General features: G+C 55.6%; 2 protein-coding genes and 1 long non-coding RNA gene across 3 annotated transcripts; 2 read left to right on the top strand and 1 right to left on the bottom strand.

Annotated features, from left to right (window-relative positions):
• Positions 1 to 6,976: 6,976 nt before the first annotated feature.
• Positions 6,977 to 10,831, top strand: LOC110476888 (SLAM family member 8-like). The gene is made up of 4 exons (XM_021542179.2): positions 6,977 to 7,031; positions 7,396 to 7,716; positions 9,309 to 9,563; positions 10,158 to 10,831. The coding sequence occupies exons 1-4, from the start codon at positions 6,977 to 6,979 to the stop codon at positions 10,247 to 10,249; spliced, it is 723 nt and encodes a 240-aa protein (XP_021397854.2). The 3' UTR covers positions 10,250 to 10,831.
• Positions 10,832 to 11,944: 1,113 nt separating this feature from the next.
• SLAMF1 (signaling lymphocytic activation molecule family member 1) lies at positions 11,945 to 18,616 on the top strand. Its single transcript, XM_077789337.1, has 7 exons — positions 11,945 to 11,953; positions 12,017 to 12,143; positions 14,322 to 14,642; positions 15,348 to 15,629; positions 17,433 to 17,552; positions 18,464 to 18,552; positions 18,608 to 18,616. Exons 1-7 carry the CDS (start codon positions 11,945 to 11,947, stop codon positions 18,614 to 18,616), a joined length of 957 nt encoding a protein of 318 aa, XP_077645463.1.
• A 777-nt stretch (positions 18,617 to 19,393) lies between these two features.
• LOC110476890 (uncharacterized) lies at positions 19,394 to 20,012 on the bottom strand. The gene is made up of 2 exons (XR_013341311.1): positions 19,898 to 20,012; positions 19,394 to 19,762 (listed from the first exon to the last, which is right to left on the bottom strand). It is a non-coding gene; the product is annotated as an uncharacterized LOC110476890 (long non-coding RNA).
• Between the last annotated feature and the right edge of the window lie 164 nt (positions 20,013 to 20,176).

Below are 20,176 nucleotides of genomic sequence, written 5' to 3'. Positions count from 1 at the left end.
ATGGACACAGAACCAGTCTGGGATAATGGAGAGAAGGAAATTTGGGATGGGGAATGGGGAATGGACACAGAACCAGTCTGGGATAACGGAGAGAGGGAAATTTGGGATGGGGAATGGACACAGAACCAGTCTGGGATAATGGAGAGAGGGAAATTTGGGATGGGGAATGGGGAATGGACAGAGAACCAGTCTGGGATAACGGAGAGAGAGGAAATTTGGGATGGGGAATGGACACAGAACCAGTCTGGGATGGTGGGGAGAGAGGAAATTTGGGATGGGAAATGGACACAGAACCAGTCTGGGATAATGGAGAGAGAGGAAATTTGGGATGGGGAATGGACACAGAACCAGTCTGGGATAATGGAGAGAGGAGAAATTTGGGATGGGGAATGGGGAATGGACACAGAACCAGTCTGGGATAACGGAGAGAGAGGAAATTTGGGATGGGAAATGGGGAATGGACACAGAACCAGTCTGGGATAATGGAGAGAGGAAATTTGGGATGGGGAATGGGGAATGGACACAGAACCAGTCTGGGATAATGGAGAGAGGGAAATTTGGGATGGGGAATGGACACAGAACCAGTCTGGGATAATGGAGAGAGGGAAATTTGGGATGGGAAATGGACACAGAACCAGTCTGGGATGGTGGGGAGAGAGGAGAAATTTGGGATGGGGAATGGACACAGAACCAGTCTGGGATAATGGAGAGAGGGAAATTTGGGATGGGGAATGGACACAGAACCAGTCTGGGATAATGGAGAGAGGGAAATTTGGGATGGGGAATGGGGAATGGACACAGAACCAATCTGGGATAATGGAGAGAGGGAAATTTGGGATGGGGAATGGACACAGAACCTGTCTGGGATAATGGAGAGAGGGAAGTTTGGGATGGGGAATGGACACAGAACCAGTCTGGGATAATGGAGAGAGGGAAATTTGGGATGGGAAATGGGGAATGGACACAGAACCAGTCTGGGATAATGGAGAGAGAAGAAATTTGGGATGGGAAATGGGGAATGGACACAGAACCAGTCTGGGATAATGGAGAGAGGGAAATTTGGGATGGGAAATGGGGAATGGACACAGAACCAGTCTGGGATAATGGAGAGAGGGAAATTTGGGATGGGAAATGGGGAATGGACACAGAACCAGTCTGGGATAATGGAGAGAGGGAAATTTGGGATGGGGAATGGACACAGAACCAGTCTGGGATAATGGAGAGAGGGGAAATTTTGGGAAGGGGGTGGAGAATGGGCCCAGAGGTGGCCCCAACAGTGACCAGGTTCCCTCCGGAGCCACGGGGCCTCTCCTGGGGTCACAGCCTCACGCGGGGCTCTGCTTTAGGATCCCCGGAATGCCAAAACCTGGCGGTGGCCGCGGGAGGATCGCTGTGCCTGGTGCCGGATAAAACCCTGCGGAACTGGATAATCATCCAGTGGAAGATGGAAATTACTCCAACATCGTTGCAGCAGATCCTGACGGCCAGCAGGGATGGAGCTGTCTCCTCTCCCAGAGGTCCTTTCCATGGGAGAGCGAAATTCCAGCCGGGAAACTTCTCCCTGTGCATCTCCCCGGTTCACAGGGCAGACAACGGGGTCTATAGGGTCGAGTTCCAGAGTTCCTCACGGATTTTCTCCCGGTGCTTCCGAGTGTCCGTGTGGGGTGAGTGGCTGGCTGCTGGTGTGCCCGTGTGCCCGTGTCCCTCTGTCCCCTGTCACCCTCGCTGTCCCCGCAGAGCCCATCGCGCCGCCGGAGCTGAAATCCCAAATCCTGCAGCGGGACCGGGGCTGGTGCCGCCTGGCCCTGCTCTGCTCCAGCCCCGGGAACGTCTCCTACAGCTGGGCCTGTCCCGGGGAGCCGCCGGGGCAGGACCCGGGGCAGATCCCGGGGGAGGACCCGGGGCAGATCCCGGGGGAGGACCCGGGGCAGGTCCCGGGGCAGATCCCGGGGCAGATCCCGGGGGAGGACCCGGGGCAGGTCCCGGGGCAGATCCCGGGGCAGGACCCGGGGCAGGTCCCCAACCCGATCCCGGGGCAGGTCCCGGGGCAGGTCCCGGGGCAGATCCCGGGGCAGGTCCCCGACCCGATCCCGGGGATCCCCTCCCGGCTGCTCCGGAGGCTCCCCGAGGGCGCGGAACCCCAAATCTGCCTCTGCAACGTCAGCAGCCCCGCGGGCTGGAGCGCGGCCCGCGCCCTGCTCACCTGCCCAGGTGATCTTCCCGCGCATCCCGGGATTCGGGGAGCCGGGAGGGACCCGCGGGGTGGGCTGAGCGTTCCGGCTTTTACACTGGGAAAATAATGGTGGTTACAGCGCTGGAAAATATCAGGGAAGAAGCGTTTACGGAGGCGTAAACTGTGTCATTTTGAAATTAACTTTTGTATATAATATGCATAATTTTTGTATGTATTCTGTGTAAAATCTATAGTTGTATATATAAAATCCATTTATATCTGTAAAAGATATACTTACATATATATATAATATATTTATATACTATACTTACTTCCATATATAATGTATATTTATTTTATATAGAAATATACCTGGTTTTATATACTAAATAGATATTTTATATACATAAAATATAAACTTATTTTTATATCTTTAATACATTATTATTTATACATTTTAATTTGATATAAGGCAAAAATATCAAGTTAGAGATTCAGGGAATCCTGGGACAGTTTGGGTGGGAAGGGACCCCAAATCCCAGCCCAGTTCCAGGATTCTGGGATTCTTTTCCAGAAATTCCAGACAATTTTGGCCACTGGACGCTGCTGGCCGTGGCCCTGGCCGTGGCCGTGGGGCTGACGCTGCTCCTCGTGGGCGGCTGCTGCTGGTGGAGGGAGAGGAGGAAGAACTCCCGGGAAGGTTTGTCTGGAATGTCAGAGCAGGATCCCAAATTTGGGAGTTCTGACCCCACGCTGACCCTTGGAATCCCAAAATCTGGGAGTTCTGACCCCACATGGACCCTTGGAATCCCAAAATCTGGGAATTCCGGCCCCACAGAGACCCCCGTTGCCCCCCCGGGACCCCCGGAGCAGGAGCTGACCGTCTACGCCGAGGTGGGAGAGAAGAAACCCCGCCAGGACCCCGTGAGTGCCGGGATTGCCCCTTCCCACCCAAAATCCGGGAATTTTGGGGTCGGGAAAACCCTCCAAGGTCCTCGAGTCCACCCTGGGCCTGAGCCCAGCCTGGTCACTCAGCGTCCGGCCACTCCTCGGACACTGCCAGGAGTGGGAACCCAAACCCGGGGCAGTTCCCCGGCCTGACCGCGCTTCCCGTGGGGAAATTCCCTCCACGTGGGAATTTCGGGAGCCCCAGGTTGATCCCTCCAACCATTCCCGGCTTTTTTGGTGTCCCCAGGCCGGGACCGGCGAGGCCACCCAGGAAGGAGCCACCGTCTACGCCGTGGTCAGTCCCAGGACACTGGTAGGGTCATTCCCGTGGGATCCCCGCTGGTTCCCAGGCTGGATCCATGTTTTATCCCCAAATTCCCCTTTTTTGGTGCATCCCAACCCTTCTTCCCTGGCAGGAGCACCCCAGGCACCGGGAGGAACCCGGGAATTTCACCGTTTACTCCACGGTCCAGTTCAGCCGGACGGTGAGGCTGGCCTGGAGCGTCCCCAAGCCTTGGGGACACCAAATCCGTGTCCCACGAGGTTCTGGGATCGCCATCCCGCTTTTCCCAACGGGAATTTTCCCCTTTTTCCCGCAGCCTTCCTCCATCAAGAGGAAGAGGCTGGACCCAGCTTTGGTCTCCACCGCCTACTTGGAGGTAACGGAGAATCCATGGGGGGGTTTTTTGGGATCAAAAAATCCCAAAAATGCCCCAAATCCCACCCTTTTCCTTGCAGGATAACAGGGGTTACAGGCGCCTGGGCTTCCCAAATCCTGCCGGCCACCAGCGGCCCTAAAACCCCGGAATTCCCATCCCTGTGGAATTCTTCTCCTGGAAACTCCAGCGGCCGCTGGGATCCCACCCGATGGAACAGAAATTTCCAGAAATTTGGGATTTCCCCCCAAGATTCAACCCCCGGCTGTGCCTTGGAGCGAAGATCTGGGGATGGGAAACTGTGAAGGGATGGATTTGGGATTGGACAGGCGGGATGGGTGGGGATGGGAATTCTGTGGGGGTTTTAGGGCTCGGAAAGTTTGGGAATCCTTGTCTTTTCTTTTTCTTGGTGCAAATACTGCTGAGGTGCACAATGAACCTGTTTAATTAATTAACTGGCTGATTAGAGCCTGAATAACACCTCAGGATTGGGGAAAAGGGTGGAAAACCCTTTGGAATAAACACTGGGAATGCCTGGGTGACATCTCGCGGAATCGTGGAAAATCCCGGCGGAAAAGGACCCCCCAGGATCATCCCAGCCACCCCAAAATCCAGAATTTTCCTAAAATCCATCCCAAATTTCCCCTAAAACGAAGAATTTCCCCTAAAATCCATCCCAAACTTCCCCCTAAAAAGAAAAATTTCCCCTAAAATCCATCCTGAACTTCCCTCTAAAAGGAATATTTTTCCCTAAAATCCATCCCAAATTTCCCCCCAAAATCCAGAATTTCCCCTAAAATCCACCCCCAACTTCCTCCTAAAAGGAATTTTTCCTAAAATCCATCCCTAACTTCCCCCTAAAAAGAAGAATTCCCCCTAAACCCCACCCCTGGAGCATCTCCAGCCCCTCCCCACCCCACAGCACAAGCGCGGGCGCGCTGTAATGTATTCTAATGACCCTCATTTGCATATCATGATTAATTTCCCGCCACTTCGCCGTTCCCGTTTCTCCCGTCTCGGCCCCGGGGCCCCACGGGGGTGGCGGGGGTCGCTTTGTTGGCCGCCCCCCGCCCGTGGTCATCCATTGGTCATCCATTGATCATCCATTGATCATCCATTGGTCATCCATTGGTCATCCATTGATCATCCATTGGTGGTCATCCATTGGTCATCCATTGGTCATCCATTGGTCATCCATTGATCATCCATTGATCATCCATTGGTCATCCGTTGATCATCCATTGGTCATCCATTGATCATCCATTGGTCATCCATTGGTCATCCATTGGTCATCCATTGGTCATCCATTGGTCATCCATTGGTCATCCGTTGATCATCCATTGGTCATCCATTGGTCATCCATTGGTCATCCATTGATCATCCATTGGTGGTCATCCATTGGTCATCCATTGGTCATCCATTGGTCATCCATTGGTCATCCATTGGTGGTCATCCATTGGTCATCCATTGGTCATCCATTGGTCATCCATTGGTCATCCATTGGTCATCCATTGGTCACCCAGTGCTGATCCAGGAATCCCTCGGACATCTCCAGGGATGGGATCCAGCCCTCCCTGAGCCCCTTTTGCTGCTTCCCAACCCTTTTCCCATGGAAAAATCATCCCAAATTTCCCACCCTGGCACAGCTCGAGGCCGTTCCCATTCCCTGGCATCAGATCCCAAATCCCCCCTGGGATCAGATCCCAAATCCTTCTGGCAGATCCCAAATCCCCCCTGGCAGATCCCAAAACCCCGCTGGGATCAGATCCCAAATCCCCGCTGGGATCAGATCCCAAACACCCCTGGGATAAGATCCCAAATCCCCCCCGGGATCAGATCCCAAATCCCCCCAGGATCAGATCCCAAATCCCCCCAGGATCAGATCCCAAATCCCCCCTGGCAGATCCCAAATCCCCCCAGGATCAGATCCCAAATTCCCCCTTTGGATCAGATCCCAAATCCCCGCTGGGATCAGATCCCAAATCCCCCCAGGATCAGATCCCAAATCCCCGCTGGGATCAGATCCCAAATCCCCCCCGGGATCAGATCCCAAATCCCCCCAGGATCAGATCCCAAATTCCCCCTTTGGATCAGATCCCAAATTCCCCCTGGGATCAGATCCCAAATCCCCCCTGGGATCAGATCCCAAACACCCCTGGGATCAGATCCCAAATTCCCCCTGGGATCAGATCCCAAATCCCCCTGGCAGATCCCAAATCCCCCCTGGGATCAGATCCAAATTCCCCTTTGGATCAGATCCCAAATCCCCCTTTGGATCAGATCCCAAATCCCCCCTGGGATCAGATCCCAAATCCCCCCTGGGATCAGATCCCAAATCCCCCCAGGATCAGATCCCAAATCCCCCTTTGGATCAGATCCCAAATCCCCCCTGGGATCAGATCCCAAATCCCCCCTGGGATCAGATCCCAAATCCCCCCAGGATCAGATCCCAAATCCCCCTTTGTATCAGATCCCAAATTCCCCTGGCAGATCCCAAATCCCCCCTGGAATCAGATCCCAAATCCCCCCGGGATCAGATCCCAAATCCCCCCTGGGATCAGATCCCAAATCCCCCCGGGATCAGATCCCAAATCCCCCCTGGGATCAGATCCCAAATCCCCCTTTGTATCAGATCCCAAATCCCCCCGGGATCAGATCCCAAATCCCCCCTGGGATCAGATCCCAAATCCCCCCTGGCAGATCCCAAATCCCCCCTGGCTGTCCCCAGGCTTTGGGGTCACTCTGGTCACCCCCAGTGAGGGGGAGACGTGACCATTGGGGTCCGTGTCCCACTGTTCATCTGGACAACGGAGGTGGATCTCGGATGGATTTGGGGAGATTTGAGACATTCTGGGGAGTTTGGGTCGATTTTATGGGGATTTGAGGGGTTTGGGGAATCTTGGGGGGTATTCAGGAGATTTGAAAGGTCACTCCAGTGAGGATGTGGGGCATGAACGTTGCAACGTCAGACACGAAAACTGCGCGGAACAGGAACCTCCATCACATGCGCTGTGCCCACTTCCCTTCAGAGCCTCCAGCTCCACTTTTGGGGGGTCTCGGGGGGCTCTGGCTTCGGGGGTCCTCGGGGAGCAGCCGCCCCGCGAGCAAGGTCCCACCCTGAGGAGGGTCCCACCCTGAGGAGGGTCCCAGCCCGGGTTTGGCCCCGTCCCACCCGTGGAGGTGACACTGGGGACAGAAGATGGTGCCGGGGCTGACGCGGAACCTTCTGCTCTTCCTCCTCTTCCTCGCGCCAGGTACGGGGCTGGGGTGGGGACGCGGCTCTGGGGACAGTTGGGGACCTCGGGGTGACCCCACCCTGTCCCCACAAGGTGGGACCCTCCCCACGGGAGCCGCCGTGCCCGGGGAGAGGAACAGAGTGACCCACAGGAGGTCCCAGAAAAATAGAAACAAGGGAAAAACGAATCCCTGAGGGATTTGGGGTGGGAAAATCCGGAATCCTGGTCCTGCCCCTCTGCGTGCAGAGGGCCCCAGGAAGGGTGAGGTTATTGAAATTTTATTTTCAACAACTGAGCGATTTCCGTTTTGAACGTGGTGGGAACGCCAAGACCTGGGGAGGGACGAGCGTCCCAACTCCACCATCCCCAATTTTTTTGGCAGCTTGGGCAGGAGAGCCCCAAACCTCGCAGGTGACCGGAGCCGTGGGCGGGGTGGCGCTTCTGAACCCCCGCAGCCCAAAAAACCCCTTTAGATATTCCCAAATCCATTGGCGCTGGGAAAACGAGCTGAGAATCGCCGGCTGCGGACGCGGGGAGCAGCCCCGCTACCCCCAGAGCCGCTTCCGGGGCCGCCTGGAGCTCCTGGAGAACGGCACGCTCCGGATGGGCCCGCTGGAGCTGGCCGACAGCGGCCAGTACCACCTGTACCTGGAGGATGACACGGGCAGGGAGAGCGTCGAGAAGGTCCAGCTGAAGGTCTACGGTGAGTTCGGCGATGGGGAATTGTCCCACAGCTCCAGGAGGACGTTGGGACATCCTGGGGGTTGTCCCACAGCTCCACAGTGGGAGTTGGGGAGGTTGTGATGTCATTGAGAGAATGTCCCAGAGCCTCACTGGGAATTTGTGACGTCCTGGTTGTCCAAGAACCTGGTGGGGACATTGTCCCAGAGCTCCAGGGGGACGTTGTGACATCCCGGGCATTGTCCCAGAGCTCCAGGGGGACGTTGTGACATCCTGGCTGTTGTCCTGCTGCCCCACAGGGACTTTGTGACATCCTGGTTGTCCAAGAACCTGGTGGGGACATTGTCCCAGAGCTCCAGGAGGACGCTGGGACATCCTGGGCATTGTCCCAGAGCTCCAGGGGGACGTTGTGACACCCTGGCTGTTGTCCTGCTGCCCCACAGGGACTTTGTGACATCCTGGTTGTCCAAGAACCTGGTGGGGACATTGTCCCAGAGCTCCAGGGGGACGTTGTGACATCCTGGGCATTGTCCCAGAGCTCCAGGGGGATGTTGTGACACCCTGGGTGTTGTCCTGCTGCCCCACAGGGACTTTGTGACATCCTGGTTGTCCAAGAACCTGGTGGGGACATTGTCCCAGAGCTCCAGGGGGACATTTTGACATCCTGGGGGTTGTCCTGCTGCCCCACAGGGACTTTGTGACATCCTGGTTGTCCAAGAACCTGGTGGGGACATTGTCCCAGAGCTCCAGGAGGATGTTGGGACATCCTGGGCATTGTCCCAGATCTCCAGGGGGACGTTGGGACATCCTGGGGGTTGTCCCACAGCTCCAGGGGGACGTTGGGACATCCTGGGGGTTGTCCCACAGCTCCACGGTGGGAGTTGGGGAGGTTGTGATGTCATTGAGAGAACGTCCCAGAGCCTCACTGGGAATTTGTGACGTCCTGGTTGTCCAAGAACCTGGTGGGGACATTGTCCCAGAGCTCCAGGAGGACGCTGGGACATCCCGGGCATTGTCCCAGAGCTCCAGGGGGACGTTGTGACATCCTGGGGGTTGTCCTGCTGCCCCACAGGGACTTTGTGACATCCTGGTTGTCCAAGAACCTGGTGGGGACATTGTCCCAGAGCTCCAGGGGGACGTTGTGACATCCTGGGGGTTGTCCCAGAGCTCCAGGGGGACATTGTGACACCCTGGCTGTTGTCCTGCTGCCCCACAGGGACTTTGTGACATCCTGGTTGTCCAAGAACCTTGTGGGGGTTGTCCCAGAGCTCCAGGGGGACGTTGTGACATCCCGGGCATTGTCCCAGAGCTCCAGGAGGACATTGTGACACCCTGGCTGTTGTCCTGCTGCCCCACAGGGACTTTGTGACATCCTGGTTGTCCAAGAACCTGGTGGGGACATTGTCCCAGAGCTCCAGGAGGACGTTGTGACATCCTGGGCATTGTCCCAGAGCTCCAGGAGGACGTTGTGACATCCTGGGGGTTGTCCCAGAGCTCCAGGGGGACGTTGTGACATCCTGGGGGTTGTCCCAGAGCTCCAGGGGGACGTTGTGACATCCTGGGGGTTGTCCCAGAGCTCCAGGGGACTTTGTGCCATGCTGGCCTCTCCTGCAGACCTGGTCCCGAAGCCCCGCGTGGTGGCCACCACCAACGGTGACCCTCGGCAGTGCAACGCCACCCTGAACTGCTCCGTGGCCCTCCAAGGCGTCACCTACGAGTGGATCCCACCCCAGAAGCCCCTGATGAAGGAGGGCCCGGTCCTGAAGGTCTCCTTCAACCCCGCGGTGGAAACCTACGTGTGCAAGGTCAGCAACCCCGTGTCCTCCAGCAACGCCTCGCTGACCTTCCGCCACCCCTGCAGCTGGACAGGTACGGCCACGGCTGGACACAGCTCCGGGCAGGGGTGGCCTGGGCTCTGGGGGGCCCCAGAGTGGCTCTGGGGGGGATTTGGGGATTTTGGAGGGATCCTGCAGAATTGTTTGGGTTGGGGAAGAGCCCTGAGGTCATCGGTCCAAGGTGGGGCTGACCCTGTGAGGTCACCCAGAGGGATCTGCAGGGGTTCCTCGGACACCTCCAGGGGTGGACACCGCGAATCTCCCTGAGCCCCTTCCAAGGCCTTTTCCCCATTCCCAGGAGGAATTTCCCCAAATTTCCCACCCTGAACCTCCCCTGGCATAGCTTGGGGCTGTTCCTCTGTCCTGATTTTGGATTCCACCTCAAAATTGATTCCACTGTGGTGTCAGAAGATCCCTCAACACCAAAACTGAGCCCAGAGGGGATCTGGAGGTCCCTAAACCCAAAAATCAGCCCAGGAGTGGTCAGGGGTCCCTTTTTCCCTGGGAGCAGATCCCAACCCCGAGGTGGATCCCGGGGGTGGTGGATCCCTTTTCCCTCTGCCCCAGGTGGGTCTGGGGAGGGATCTGGGGATCATCCCAGAGCTCCTGGATCTGCCTCTGCCTCCAGATGAGAACTCGTCCGTCGCCTGCGCCACGCCCAGCGGCCGCGTGGTCCTGGGAGCCTTCGTCCTCCTCTTCCTCCTGCTCAGCGTGGCCTGAGGGCCCCACGGGTGGCACCTCCGCTCATCTCCTCCCGTTCCACCACCACGGGGCCGGCGTCCGGACCCAGATCCCGAAATCCTCCGGGCACGGAGAACCAAAATCTGCGGGGAGACCCAATCCAAGATCCCGAAATCCTCCGGGCACGGAAAACCAAAATCTGCGAGGAGACCCAATCCAAGATCCCGAAATCCTCCGGGCACGGAGAACCAAAATCTGCGGGGAGACCCAATCCAAGATCCCGAAATCCTCCGGGCACGGAAAACCAAAATCTGCGAGGAGACCCAATCCAAGATCCCGACATCCTCCGGGCACGGAAAACCAAAATCTGTGGGGAGACCCAATCCAAGATCCCGAAATCCTCTGGGCACGGAAAACCAAAATCTGTGGGGAGACCCAATCCAAGATCCCGAAATCCTCTGGGCACGGAAAACCAAAATCTGTGGGGAGACCCAATCTGAGCCTGTCCTGGGGTTTCCTGGAATTTTGGGGGGATCATTCTTTTTTTGGGATGGCCTCGAAGGGCGGGGCCTTTGGCGCTCCCAAAGGTTAATTTATACATTAAATTCCATCTGAACACCACATTTTTAGGGTTTTCTGGATTTTTCCCTGGGCTGGGACATCCCACAGCTCGGGGATCGGGGGATGATGGAAAAAGCTCGGAGGTGTTTCCTCCCAGCCCCGTTTTTGGGACAAAATCCCTTCCTTTGCCCCCCAGAGGAGGACCCGGCTCCGGAGGGTGGGACACGGATCCAGCGGGGTGGGAAGAAATCTTGGGAATGACGGAGATGATCCCTCAGACTCCAAAAAAAATGTGGAAAAGTTCTAGCTCCACCAACCCAGCCCAAAAAAGGGGGAATATCAGGGGTTTCACCTCCATAAATCCCAAAAATTTCCACTTTAAGCAAGGATTCCCAAGGCTGGAATCCTAAGGGTCAACAGGGACCTCTTTGGAAAATTCCGAGTAATTTTTGGGGTCTTGGTCCATTCCCATGTGGAGATTTTGAGCTTTTATTCCACTTAGAAAATCCAGGATATATCCAAAAAACCTCTGGAAATTAATAAGCATTGATCCTGCTGCTGAATCTCGGGCGAGTTTCCAGCCAGAAAATTCCAGGATGAGTTGATGGGGAGAAGAAAGGATTTAGGGTCATTATTTCCACTTAAAAGAGGTTTTTCCTGCTATTTTATGCTCCTTGTTCCCAAACATGCTTCCCAAAAGGAATTTTCTTCTGGATAATTTCATTCATTTTTCCCGCCTGGTGCCAGCCAAGCCCAGGTGGGGAAAATTGCTTTTTGGGGGGATTTTTTGGCTTTTCTGGACCATTTCCTGGTTCAAAATTCTCCTTTTGGGATCTGGGGGTTGAACTGGTGGAGAAATCCATGGAGAAATCCAGCCTGGCCAAGGGAATTCCAGGTGGGATTTGTGCCTCTAAACACACCCCAAAAAAACCCCCCAAAAATCCCCAAATACCCCCAAACACGCCAGACCCAACAACTTTGCCACCCCAAAATCCTTCCGAGCTCCCATTCCAGAAGTTTCCAGGAGGAACCACGGCTGTTTTTCCTGGATTAATTCATCCTGCTCTTTCCCGTCCATATTTTTTCTGTAAAAGTCTGATTTTTGGGAAATGATGGCTTTGGGTTTTTACCTCATCAGGTGCTTTCTCAACAAGGAAGGAGGAGCCTCACAGGATGTTCCGGGTGGGTTTTTTTTGGGGTGGTTTTGGGGTTTTTTTTTGCTGTTTAAAAATCATTTCCCGGCAGCAAAACCTCGTGGAAAACTCCGAGCTGGACTTCCCTGGAAAGCAGCGGGATGTGACCCAATCCTGGGATTGGATTTGGGCTGAAATCCTGGAATTTTCATCCCTGGATGTGTCCAAGGAGCTGCAAGGTGGGAGTTGGAGACATCTTGCGTTGTTGGATCCTGGAGCTCTTCTCCAGCCTCAGGGATCCTGGAATTCACACTCAGAAAATTGGGAAAAGCAGTGAAATTCGGAGAAGGAAAAAGGCAAAACCCCTTGGATTTCAAAGCTGTTCCACCAAAACCAGCCAAGATTTTCCAGCAGCAGATCCACAACTGGATTTTTTCCTGGCTTTTCCCAGCCATTCCACCGGGAAGGACCATCCCACCCCCAGCTAATCCCAAATCCACCCAAATCCACCGACAGCGAGGATTTGGCTTCTCCCAGGTGAGTTTTTGGGGACTTCCCATCCTTCTCCTCCTTCTGTGGATCCCGTGGAGCTCCAAGCTGGGATATTCCCAGGAAAATTGGGGTTTTCTCACCTTTCTGGGTGGTCCCACCCCTGGGGAGATGGAGCAGATTTTGGGATGCTGCGAGGAGCCGCCCGCATCCTTTAGCGGGATCGCTTTGAAGCTTCCACCTCTCCAGAGCTGGAAAAATCCACGAAATTCCTTCAAAACCGAGTTTTCCCTGCTTTTTTTCAGAGCAGTTTGAGGACCCCCAGCAGGATGAGGGAATTCTGGCCGAAAAACCAAACCCAAATTTTCTGCTTTTCTCCGCAGCTTTTTTGGGGCACGAAGCACAACCCCGCGCTTTGAATAATTTCCGACCGAAGAGGATAAAAGGCAAAAATTTGACTCGGTCGGCCCCCAAAAAACAGGAAATGAGAGGCCTGGAGGTGAAGGTCTTCCTGTCACCACTTGCCCGGAGCTCCGGAGCGCCGGAGGCTCCGTGAGCCCGGGATGGGCTCCGGCGCTTGGCTCCGGCTCCTCCTCACCCTCGGAGCTCTTTGGGGTATGTGGCGTTTCCTCCCCAATTTTGGGGGGTTTTGGGTGGTTTTTATCTTAAATTGTGGTTTTTTTGGGTGGATCTGAAGGGGGTTTAGGGGTTTGGGGCAGAGGTGCTGCAGGTGGGATGTGAGGAGTGTCCCTAAAAATCTGCCAGAGGGAGGAGGGGATTAAAAGGCGATGGGAAAAAAATCCAGCTGGAAAAGTGAAGGATTTGGGTGAATTTTAGCGGGTTTGTGGGAGCCCTGAGGGATTAATTCAGGGAGGGAGGGAGGCTCCAGAGGAAGATTCCTGGAGGATTGGCTCAAATCACTGGGCTGGGAGATTCCCAAGGAACAAAATCATGGAATGGTTTGGGTTGGAAGACCTTGAGGATCGCCGGCTTCCAAGCCTTTGCCATGGGACAACTTCCATGAAAATGGGGCCAATCCCTGGTTTTGGGAGTCTGGAAAGGCAAAATTCCCTCTGGGCTTCCAGTTGAAATTCCAGGCTCCACCTGTAGGAGGTAATTTCCCTTTTCCTTTTTCCTTTTTCCCGTTTCCCTTTTCCCTTTTCCCTTTTTCTTCCTTTTTTTCCTTGCCTTTTTCCTTTCCTTTCCTTTCCAGGGCAAAACCGATGGAAAAAATACTCTGGGAAAAGTGGGGGTGGCACAATGGGGACCCTTCTCTGCTTTTAGGAGCTCCAGATTTGGCTCCTCCTCCTCCTCTTCCTCCTCCTCCTTTTCCTCCTCCTCTTCCTCCTCCTCGTCTCACAATTTCCTACAAAAACAAAATTTGTTTGCCCAGAAATGAGGGAAAATCTGAATGGAGGAAAATTTGAATCGAGGAAAACCTGAATCATTGGCTTGGAATAAAAATCAGCAAAGGGGTTTTGGGAGGAAAAAATCCTCCCACGGGGAATCTTGGGGTGTGGGAGATGAAACCCCTCAATTTTTCCAAAAAAAAATAACCCAGCTGTGGGATTTGTACCTGAGCCTGCTCCCAGGTGGCTGCAATTCCCAAATTCCAGGATATTTGAAGTTGGGAAAGAGACTCTTTTGGATTTGGGGTCTCACCTTTGGATTTGGGATCTCACCTTTGGATTTGGGGTCTCACCTTTGGGTTTGGGGTTTCTGTCTTGGATTTGGGGTCTCTCCCTTGGACCTGGAGGTTTCTCCCAAGGATTTGGGATCCTGTGGATCACCAGGCTGGATCCAGCATCATCCCTGACTCGATCCCAGAGGATTCCTGGGATTGGGATGAGGATGGATCCCAACCATTCCAGGGCTGGGATGAGGACGATCCCCGCGAGCCTCAACCCTCCTCCCTCCCCTCTTCCCAGGAATCGGAGCCAGGGAAAAGGTGCTGGGAATTCTGGGGGAGGCGACGCTCCTGCGGATCCCCCACGAGCTCCGGGAACGCACCGAGGAATTCGGGGAAGCCTCCTGGAAAAAAACCATGGAGGAGCCGCTGAAGAAGAAATTCCTGCTGAAGATTTCCGGCGGGAATTACACGGAGTTCGAGCCGGAGCGGATGCGTTTCCACAAGGAGGACTTTTCCCTGGAAATCCTCAACACCAGCCGGGATGATCAGCGGCTCTACGAGTACAGCGTCAGCAAGGGGCCGGAGGAGGAGGTCTGGCAGATCCAGCTGGAAGTGTTCGGTAAAAAATTCCTCTGGGAATTGCCGTGATGGCGATCCCAGCTTTTTCCTGGATGATTCTGGCCATTTCCTGGATGTCCCAGGCTTTTTCCTGGATGATTCTGGCCGTTTCCTGGGTGTGCCAGGCTTTTTCCTGGATGTTCCCCCAGGATTTTTCCTGGATGTTCCTCCAGGCTTTTTCCTGGATTTTCCTCCAGGCTTTTTCCTGGATGTTCCTCCAGGATTTTTCCTGGATTTTCCTCCAGGCTTTTTCCTGGATTTTCCTCCAGGCCTTTTCCTGGAGGTTCCTGGCCCTTTTCTTGGATGATTCTGGCTTTTTCCTGGATGTTCTTCCAGGCCTTTTCCTGGATGTTCCAGGTTTCTTCCTGGATGTTCCAGGACTTTTCCTGGATGATTCTGGCATTTTGGGAGCAGGTCTGGGAGGTGTGAAATCTGTCAGGTCAAAGGGCTGTGAAATGCCCACTTTGATGTCCAAAAAAATCCTGGAATTTTCATTTCTCCCTTTTCCAGAGCTGGAGGCCGATCCCAGCCTTTTGCTGGAATCTCCCAGCTTTCTGTTGGATATTCCCAGCCTTCCCCTGGAATTTCCCGCTGTTTTCCTGGATGCTGCTGGGTTTTTTCTGGGCTCTGGGGTGCGGGCGGCGATCACGGAGGTGGAAAACGCCAACTTCCATTCCCAAATCCTGGAATTCCCATCTGTCCCCAGAGCCGGTGGCCGATCCCATCATCCGGATCCTCCGTCGGGAATCCTCCAACGGCAGCTGCTCCCTGGAGCTGCGCTGCTCCTCGGAGCGGGGGGACGAGGTTTCCTACAGCTGGGCCAGCCGGGACAACGGCACCGGGGGGATCTGCGCCGGCAGCGGCGGCGGCCTGAACCTGTCGTACGCGCTGCGGAGCGCGGCCTTCGGCTGCATCTGCACCGCCAGCAACGCCGTCAGCCGCCGCCACGCCGCCTTCCACGCCGAGCAGTGCGGCTCCGAGCACTGGGGTAGGTCCTGGAACCCTGGGATCCTGGAACCCCGGGATGCCGGAACACCAGAACCCTGGGATCCCAGAATCCAGGAATCCTGGAACACCAGAACCCTGGGATCCCAGAATCCAGGAATCCTGGAACACCAGAACCCTGGAGTTCCAGAACCCAGGAATCCTGGAACCCCAGAACCCCGAGATCCCAGAACCTCAGAATCCTGGAACACCAGAATCCTGGAACCCCAGAACCCTGGGATCCTGGAACCCCAGGATGCCGGAACACCAGAACCCTGGGATCCTGGAGCCCAGGAACCCTGGAACCCCAGAACCCCGGGATCCCAGAACCCAGGAATCCTGGAACCCCGGGATCCTGGAACCCCGGGATCCTGGAACCCCAGAACCCTGGGATCCCAGAACCGCAGAATCCTGGAACCCCAGAATCCTGGAACCCCAGAACTCTGGGATCCCAGAACCGCAGAATCCTGGAACCCCAGAACTCTGGGATCCCAGAACCCAGGAATCCTGGAACCCCAGAATCCTGGAACCCCAGAACCCTGGGATCCCGGAACCCCAGAACCCTGGGATCCCAGAACCCCAGAACCCTGGAATCCTGGAACCCTGGGATCCCAGAACCCCAGAATCCTGGAATTCCAGAGTCCTGGGACCCCGGAATCCTGGAATTCCAGAATCCCAGAATCCTGGAGTTCCAGAATCCCAGAATCCTGGAGTTCCAGAACCCCGAGATCCCAGAACCATGGAATCCTGGAACCCCCGGATCCTGGAACCCCAGAATCCTGGAACCCCAGAATCCTGGAACCCCAGAACCCTGGAATCCTGGAACCCTGGGATCCCGGAACCCCAGAATCCTGGAATTCCAGAGTCCTGGGACCCCAGAATCCTGGAATTCCAGAATCCCAGAATCCTGGATTTCCAGAACCCCGGGATCCCAGAACCATGGAATCCTGGAACCCCCGGATCCTGGAACCCCCGGATCCTGGAACCCCAGAATCCTGGAACCCCAGAACCCTGGGATCCCAGAACCCCAGGATCCTGGAATTCCAGAGTCCTGGCACCCCAGAATCCTGGAATTCCAGAATCCCAGAATCCTGGATTTCCAGAACCCTGGGATCCCAGAACCATGGAATCCTGGAACCCCCGGATCCTGGAACCCCAGAATCCTGGAACCCCAGAACCCTGGAATCTTGGAATTCCAGAACCCTGGAACCCTAGAATCCTGGAATCACAGAATCCTGGGATCCTGTAAAGCCAGATTTCCGAAACCCTAGAATCCTGGAATCCCCAGAATCCTGGAATCCCCAAGTCCTGGGATCCCCAAATCCTGGGATGCCAGAACCCCAGAATCATGTAACTCCAGAACCCTGGAACTCCAGAACCCTGAGATCCTGGAACCCCGGACCCCCAGAATCCTTGAACCCCAGAACCCTAGAATCTTGGAATTCCAGAATCCTGGGATCCCGTAAACCCAGAATCCTGGGATCCCAGAACCCTGGAATCCTGGAACCTCAGGATCCTGGAATTCCAGAACCCTGGAATCCCATACAAGAGATTTATTTTCCCAATAAGGCAAATAAAGAGAGCTCAGAGGTGTTTCCTGTTCCTCTGTGCTTCCTGTTCTGCAGCAAGTCAACCCCAAATTAGGTGACAGAGGTGACAAGTTCAGCCTCCGAGTCCGGTGATGAAATGACAAAAATCAGCCCCAAAATCAGATGACAAATATCAGCCCCAAAAATAGGTGGCAGAGGCGGCAAAAGGCTCAGGGTGACCCGGGGCCACCTCCCCTGTGTGTCCCCTCCTGTCCCAGATGTCCCCAGGGTGAGGACAGAGCTTCTGGTGCCTCTGGTGGTGCTCGGTGTCATCATCATCATCATCATCATCATCATCGTGGTCATCGTCACCTTCAGGGCCACCCGCTCGGCCAAATGTGAGTTTGGGGGTTCCTGGAGTGGGTGGGGGTCCCCAGGGGCTGATCCCCAAAATCCTGGAGGTTGGGAAGGAATTCTGAGGCCATCGAGTCCAAGCTGTGACCGGTCCCCACGCGGTCACCCGGTGTCCCCAGGGACGGCAGCTGGACACGGGAGGAACTGGGATGGGGAGCACTGGGATCTTCTCCCGGCCCCACCCCGAGGGACCAAGGATGAGTTTTTGGGAGAGGAAATCCTGAAAGGAGAATTCCTGAGGGAGCTGGGGGGGCTCAGCCTGGAGAAAAGGGTGATCCAGGGGGATTTGGGATCTGATCCTGGGGGGGATTTGGGATCTGATCCTGGGGGGGATTTGGGATCTGATCCTGGGGGGAATTTGGGATCTGATCCTGGGGGGGATTTGGGATCTGATCCCAGGGGGATTTGGGATCTGATCCTGGGGGGGATTTGGGATCTGATCCAAAGGGGGATTTGGGATCTGATCTCAGGGGGATTTGGGATCTGATCCTGGGAGGATTTGGGATCTGATCCCAGGGGGCATTTGGGATCTGATTCCACGAGGGATTTTGGATCTGATCCCAGGGGGGATTTAGGATCTGCCAGGGGGGATTTGGGATCTGATCCTGGGAGGATTTGGGATCTGATCTCAGGGAATGGGACAGGACAACAGGGAGAGGCCTCGAGCTATGCCAGGGTGAGAAATTAGGGAAAATCCCTGCTGGAAAAGGGTGGCCAGGCCTTGGAAGGGTCTCAGGGAGGGTTGGAGTGGCCACCCCTGGAGGTGTCCGAGGAATTCCAGGAGATTCCTCGGGATGACCAAGGGGGAACCAGACACCGGTCGGACTCGGTGCCCTTGGAATTCTTTTCCAACCTGGCTGATCCCAGGATTGTGAGACACCTCCCCACCCCACAGGTGACCCAGACCCCTCCCAGGTCACCCCGGACCCCACCCAGGTCACCCCCGCCAGCGCCACCATCTACGCCCAGGTGCAGCGGGTGCAGGTGAGGGGGAAAAAGGGGGAGATGGGGAAAAAGGGGAGAAAAGGGTGAGGAAAAGGGAGAATAAACCTGAGCGGCACAACCTGCCGAGTCCCCCGTGTCCCACGGTGGCTTTGGGGACATTTCCCCCTTTTCCGAGCCCCACTGGGCACAGCCCCGGCAGGAATGGGCGGTGGCAGGACCGGGGTGGCCCCGCGGGGACCCCCGGGTCACCGCCCACCCTTTGTCACCTCCCTCAGAAGCCCAAAGGGACCGTCCCCAGCGCCACCCCCCTGTCCTGCACCACCATCTACGCCACGGCCACCGGGCCACCCGCGGACCCCGACGGAGCCCCCCGGTCCCCGGCCGTGTCCCCAGCCCCGCGGGGACGTCCCCCGCTGTCCCAGGTAAGGGCCACCATCCCCAGGCCCTGCCCGTGGCCACCTCCGGTCAGGCCACCTCGCTGACCCCCCATTTTTGTGCCCCCCAAGGAGCCCACGACGGTTTACGCCAGCGTGACCCTCCCGGTGGCCTGAGCCTCCCCGGGATCCGCGGTCCCGGCTGGAATCGCCGCCGATCCCGGGGGAATCCTCTGGGGATCCCGGAGCAAGCCCAGAGGAATTGCGGGAATTCTCCGGAGCGAGCGACAGTGGTGCCCCCGACGTGATGTGGGATGGTCACGCGAGGGCTGATCCCAATTAACACCACGAGGATTTTTGGGATGAGAAGAGGACGTGCCACCCGTTTCGGTCCCGATCCCAAAGAAAATCCCCATCCTGGGATCGCCTCTCCCACCCCATCCCCACCCGCAATTCCAGCCTGGAATTCCTGATTGGAGTAATCCAGGCTCTAATCAGCCAGTTAATTAATTAAACAGGTTCATTGTGCACCTCAGCAGTATTTGCACCAAGAAAAAGAAAAGACAAGGATTCCCAAACTTTCCGAGCCCTAAAACCCCCACAGAATTCCCATCCCCGCCCATCCCGCCTGTCCAATCCCAAATCCATCCCTTCACAGTTTCCCATCCCCAGATCTTCGCTCCAAGGCACAGCCGGGGGTTGAATCTTGGGGGGAAATCCCAAATTTCTAGAAATTTCTGTTCCATCGGGTGGGATCTCAGCAGCCACTGGAGTTTGCAGGAGAAGAATTCCACAGGGATGGGAATTCCGGGGTTTTAGGGCCGCTGGTGGCCGGCAGGATTTGGGAAGCGCAGGCGCCTGTAACCCCCGTTATCCTGCAAGGAAAAGGGTGGGATTTGTGGCAGTTTGAGAAGTTTTGATTCCGGAACTCCTGGATTTTGGTGTTCCAAGGGTCAGCGTGGGGTCAGAACCCCCAAATTTGGGATCCTGCTCTGACATTCCAGACAAACCTTCCCGGGAGTTCTTCCTCCTCTCCCTCCACCAGCAGCAGCCACCGACGAGGAGCAGCGTCAGCCCCTCGGCCAGGGCCATGACCAGCGGTCTCCAGTGGCCAAAATTGTCTGGAATTTCTGGAAAAGAATCCCAGAATCCTGGAACTGGGCTGGGATTTGGGGTCCCTTCCCACCCAAACTGTCCCAGGATTCCCTGAATCTCTAACTTGATATTTTTGCCTTATATCAAATTAAAATGTATAAATACTAATGTATTAAAAATATAAAAATAAGTTT

Source organism: Lonchura striata, chromosome 33, assembly GCF_046129695.1.
Source record: "Lonchura striata isolate bLonStr1 chromosome 33, bLonStr1.mat, whole genome shotgun sequence".
NCBI lineage: Eukaryota > Metazoa > Chordata > Aves > Passeriformes > Estrildidae > Lonchura > Lonchura striata.
This window is presented reverse-complemented; position numbering and strand designations above follow the sequence as displayed.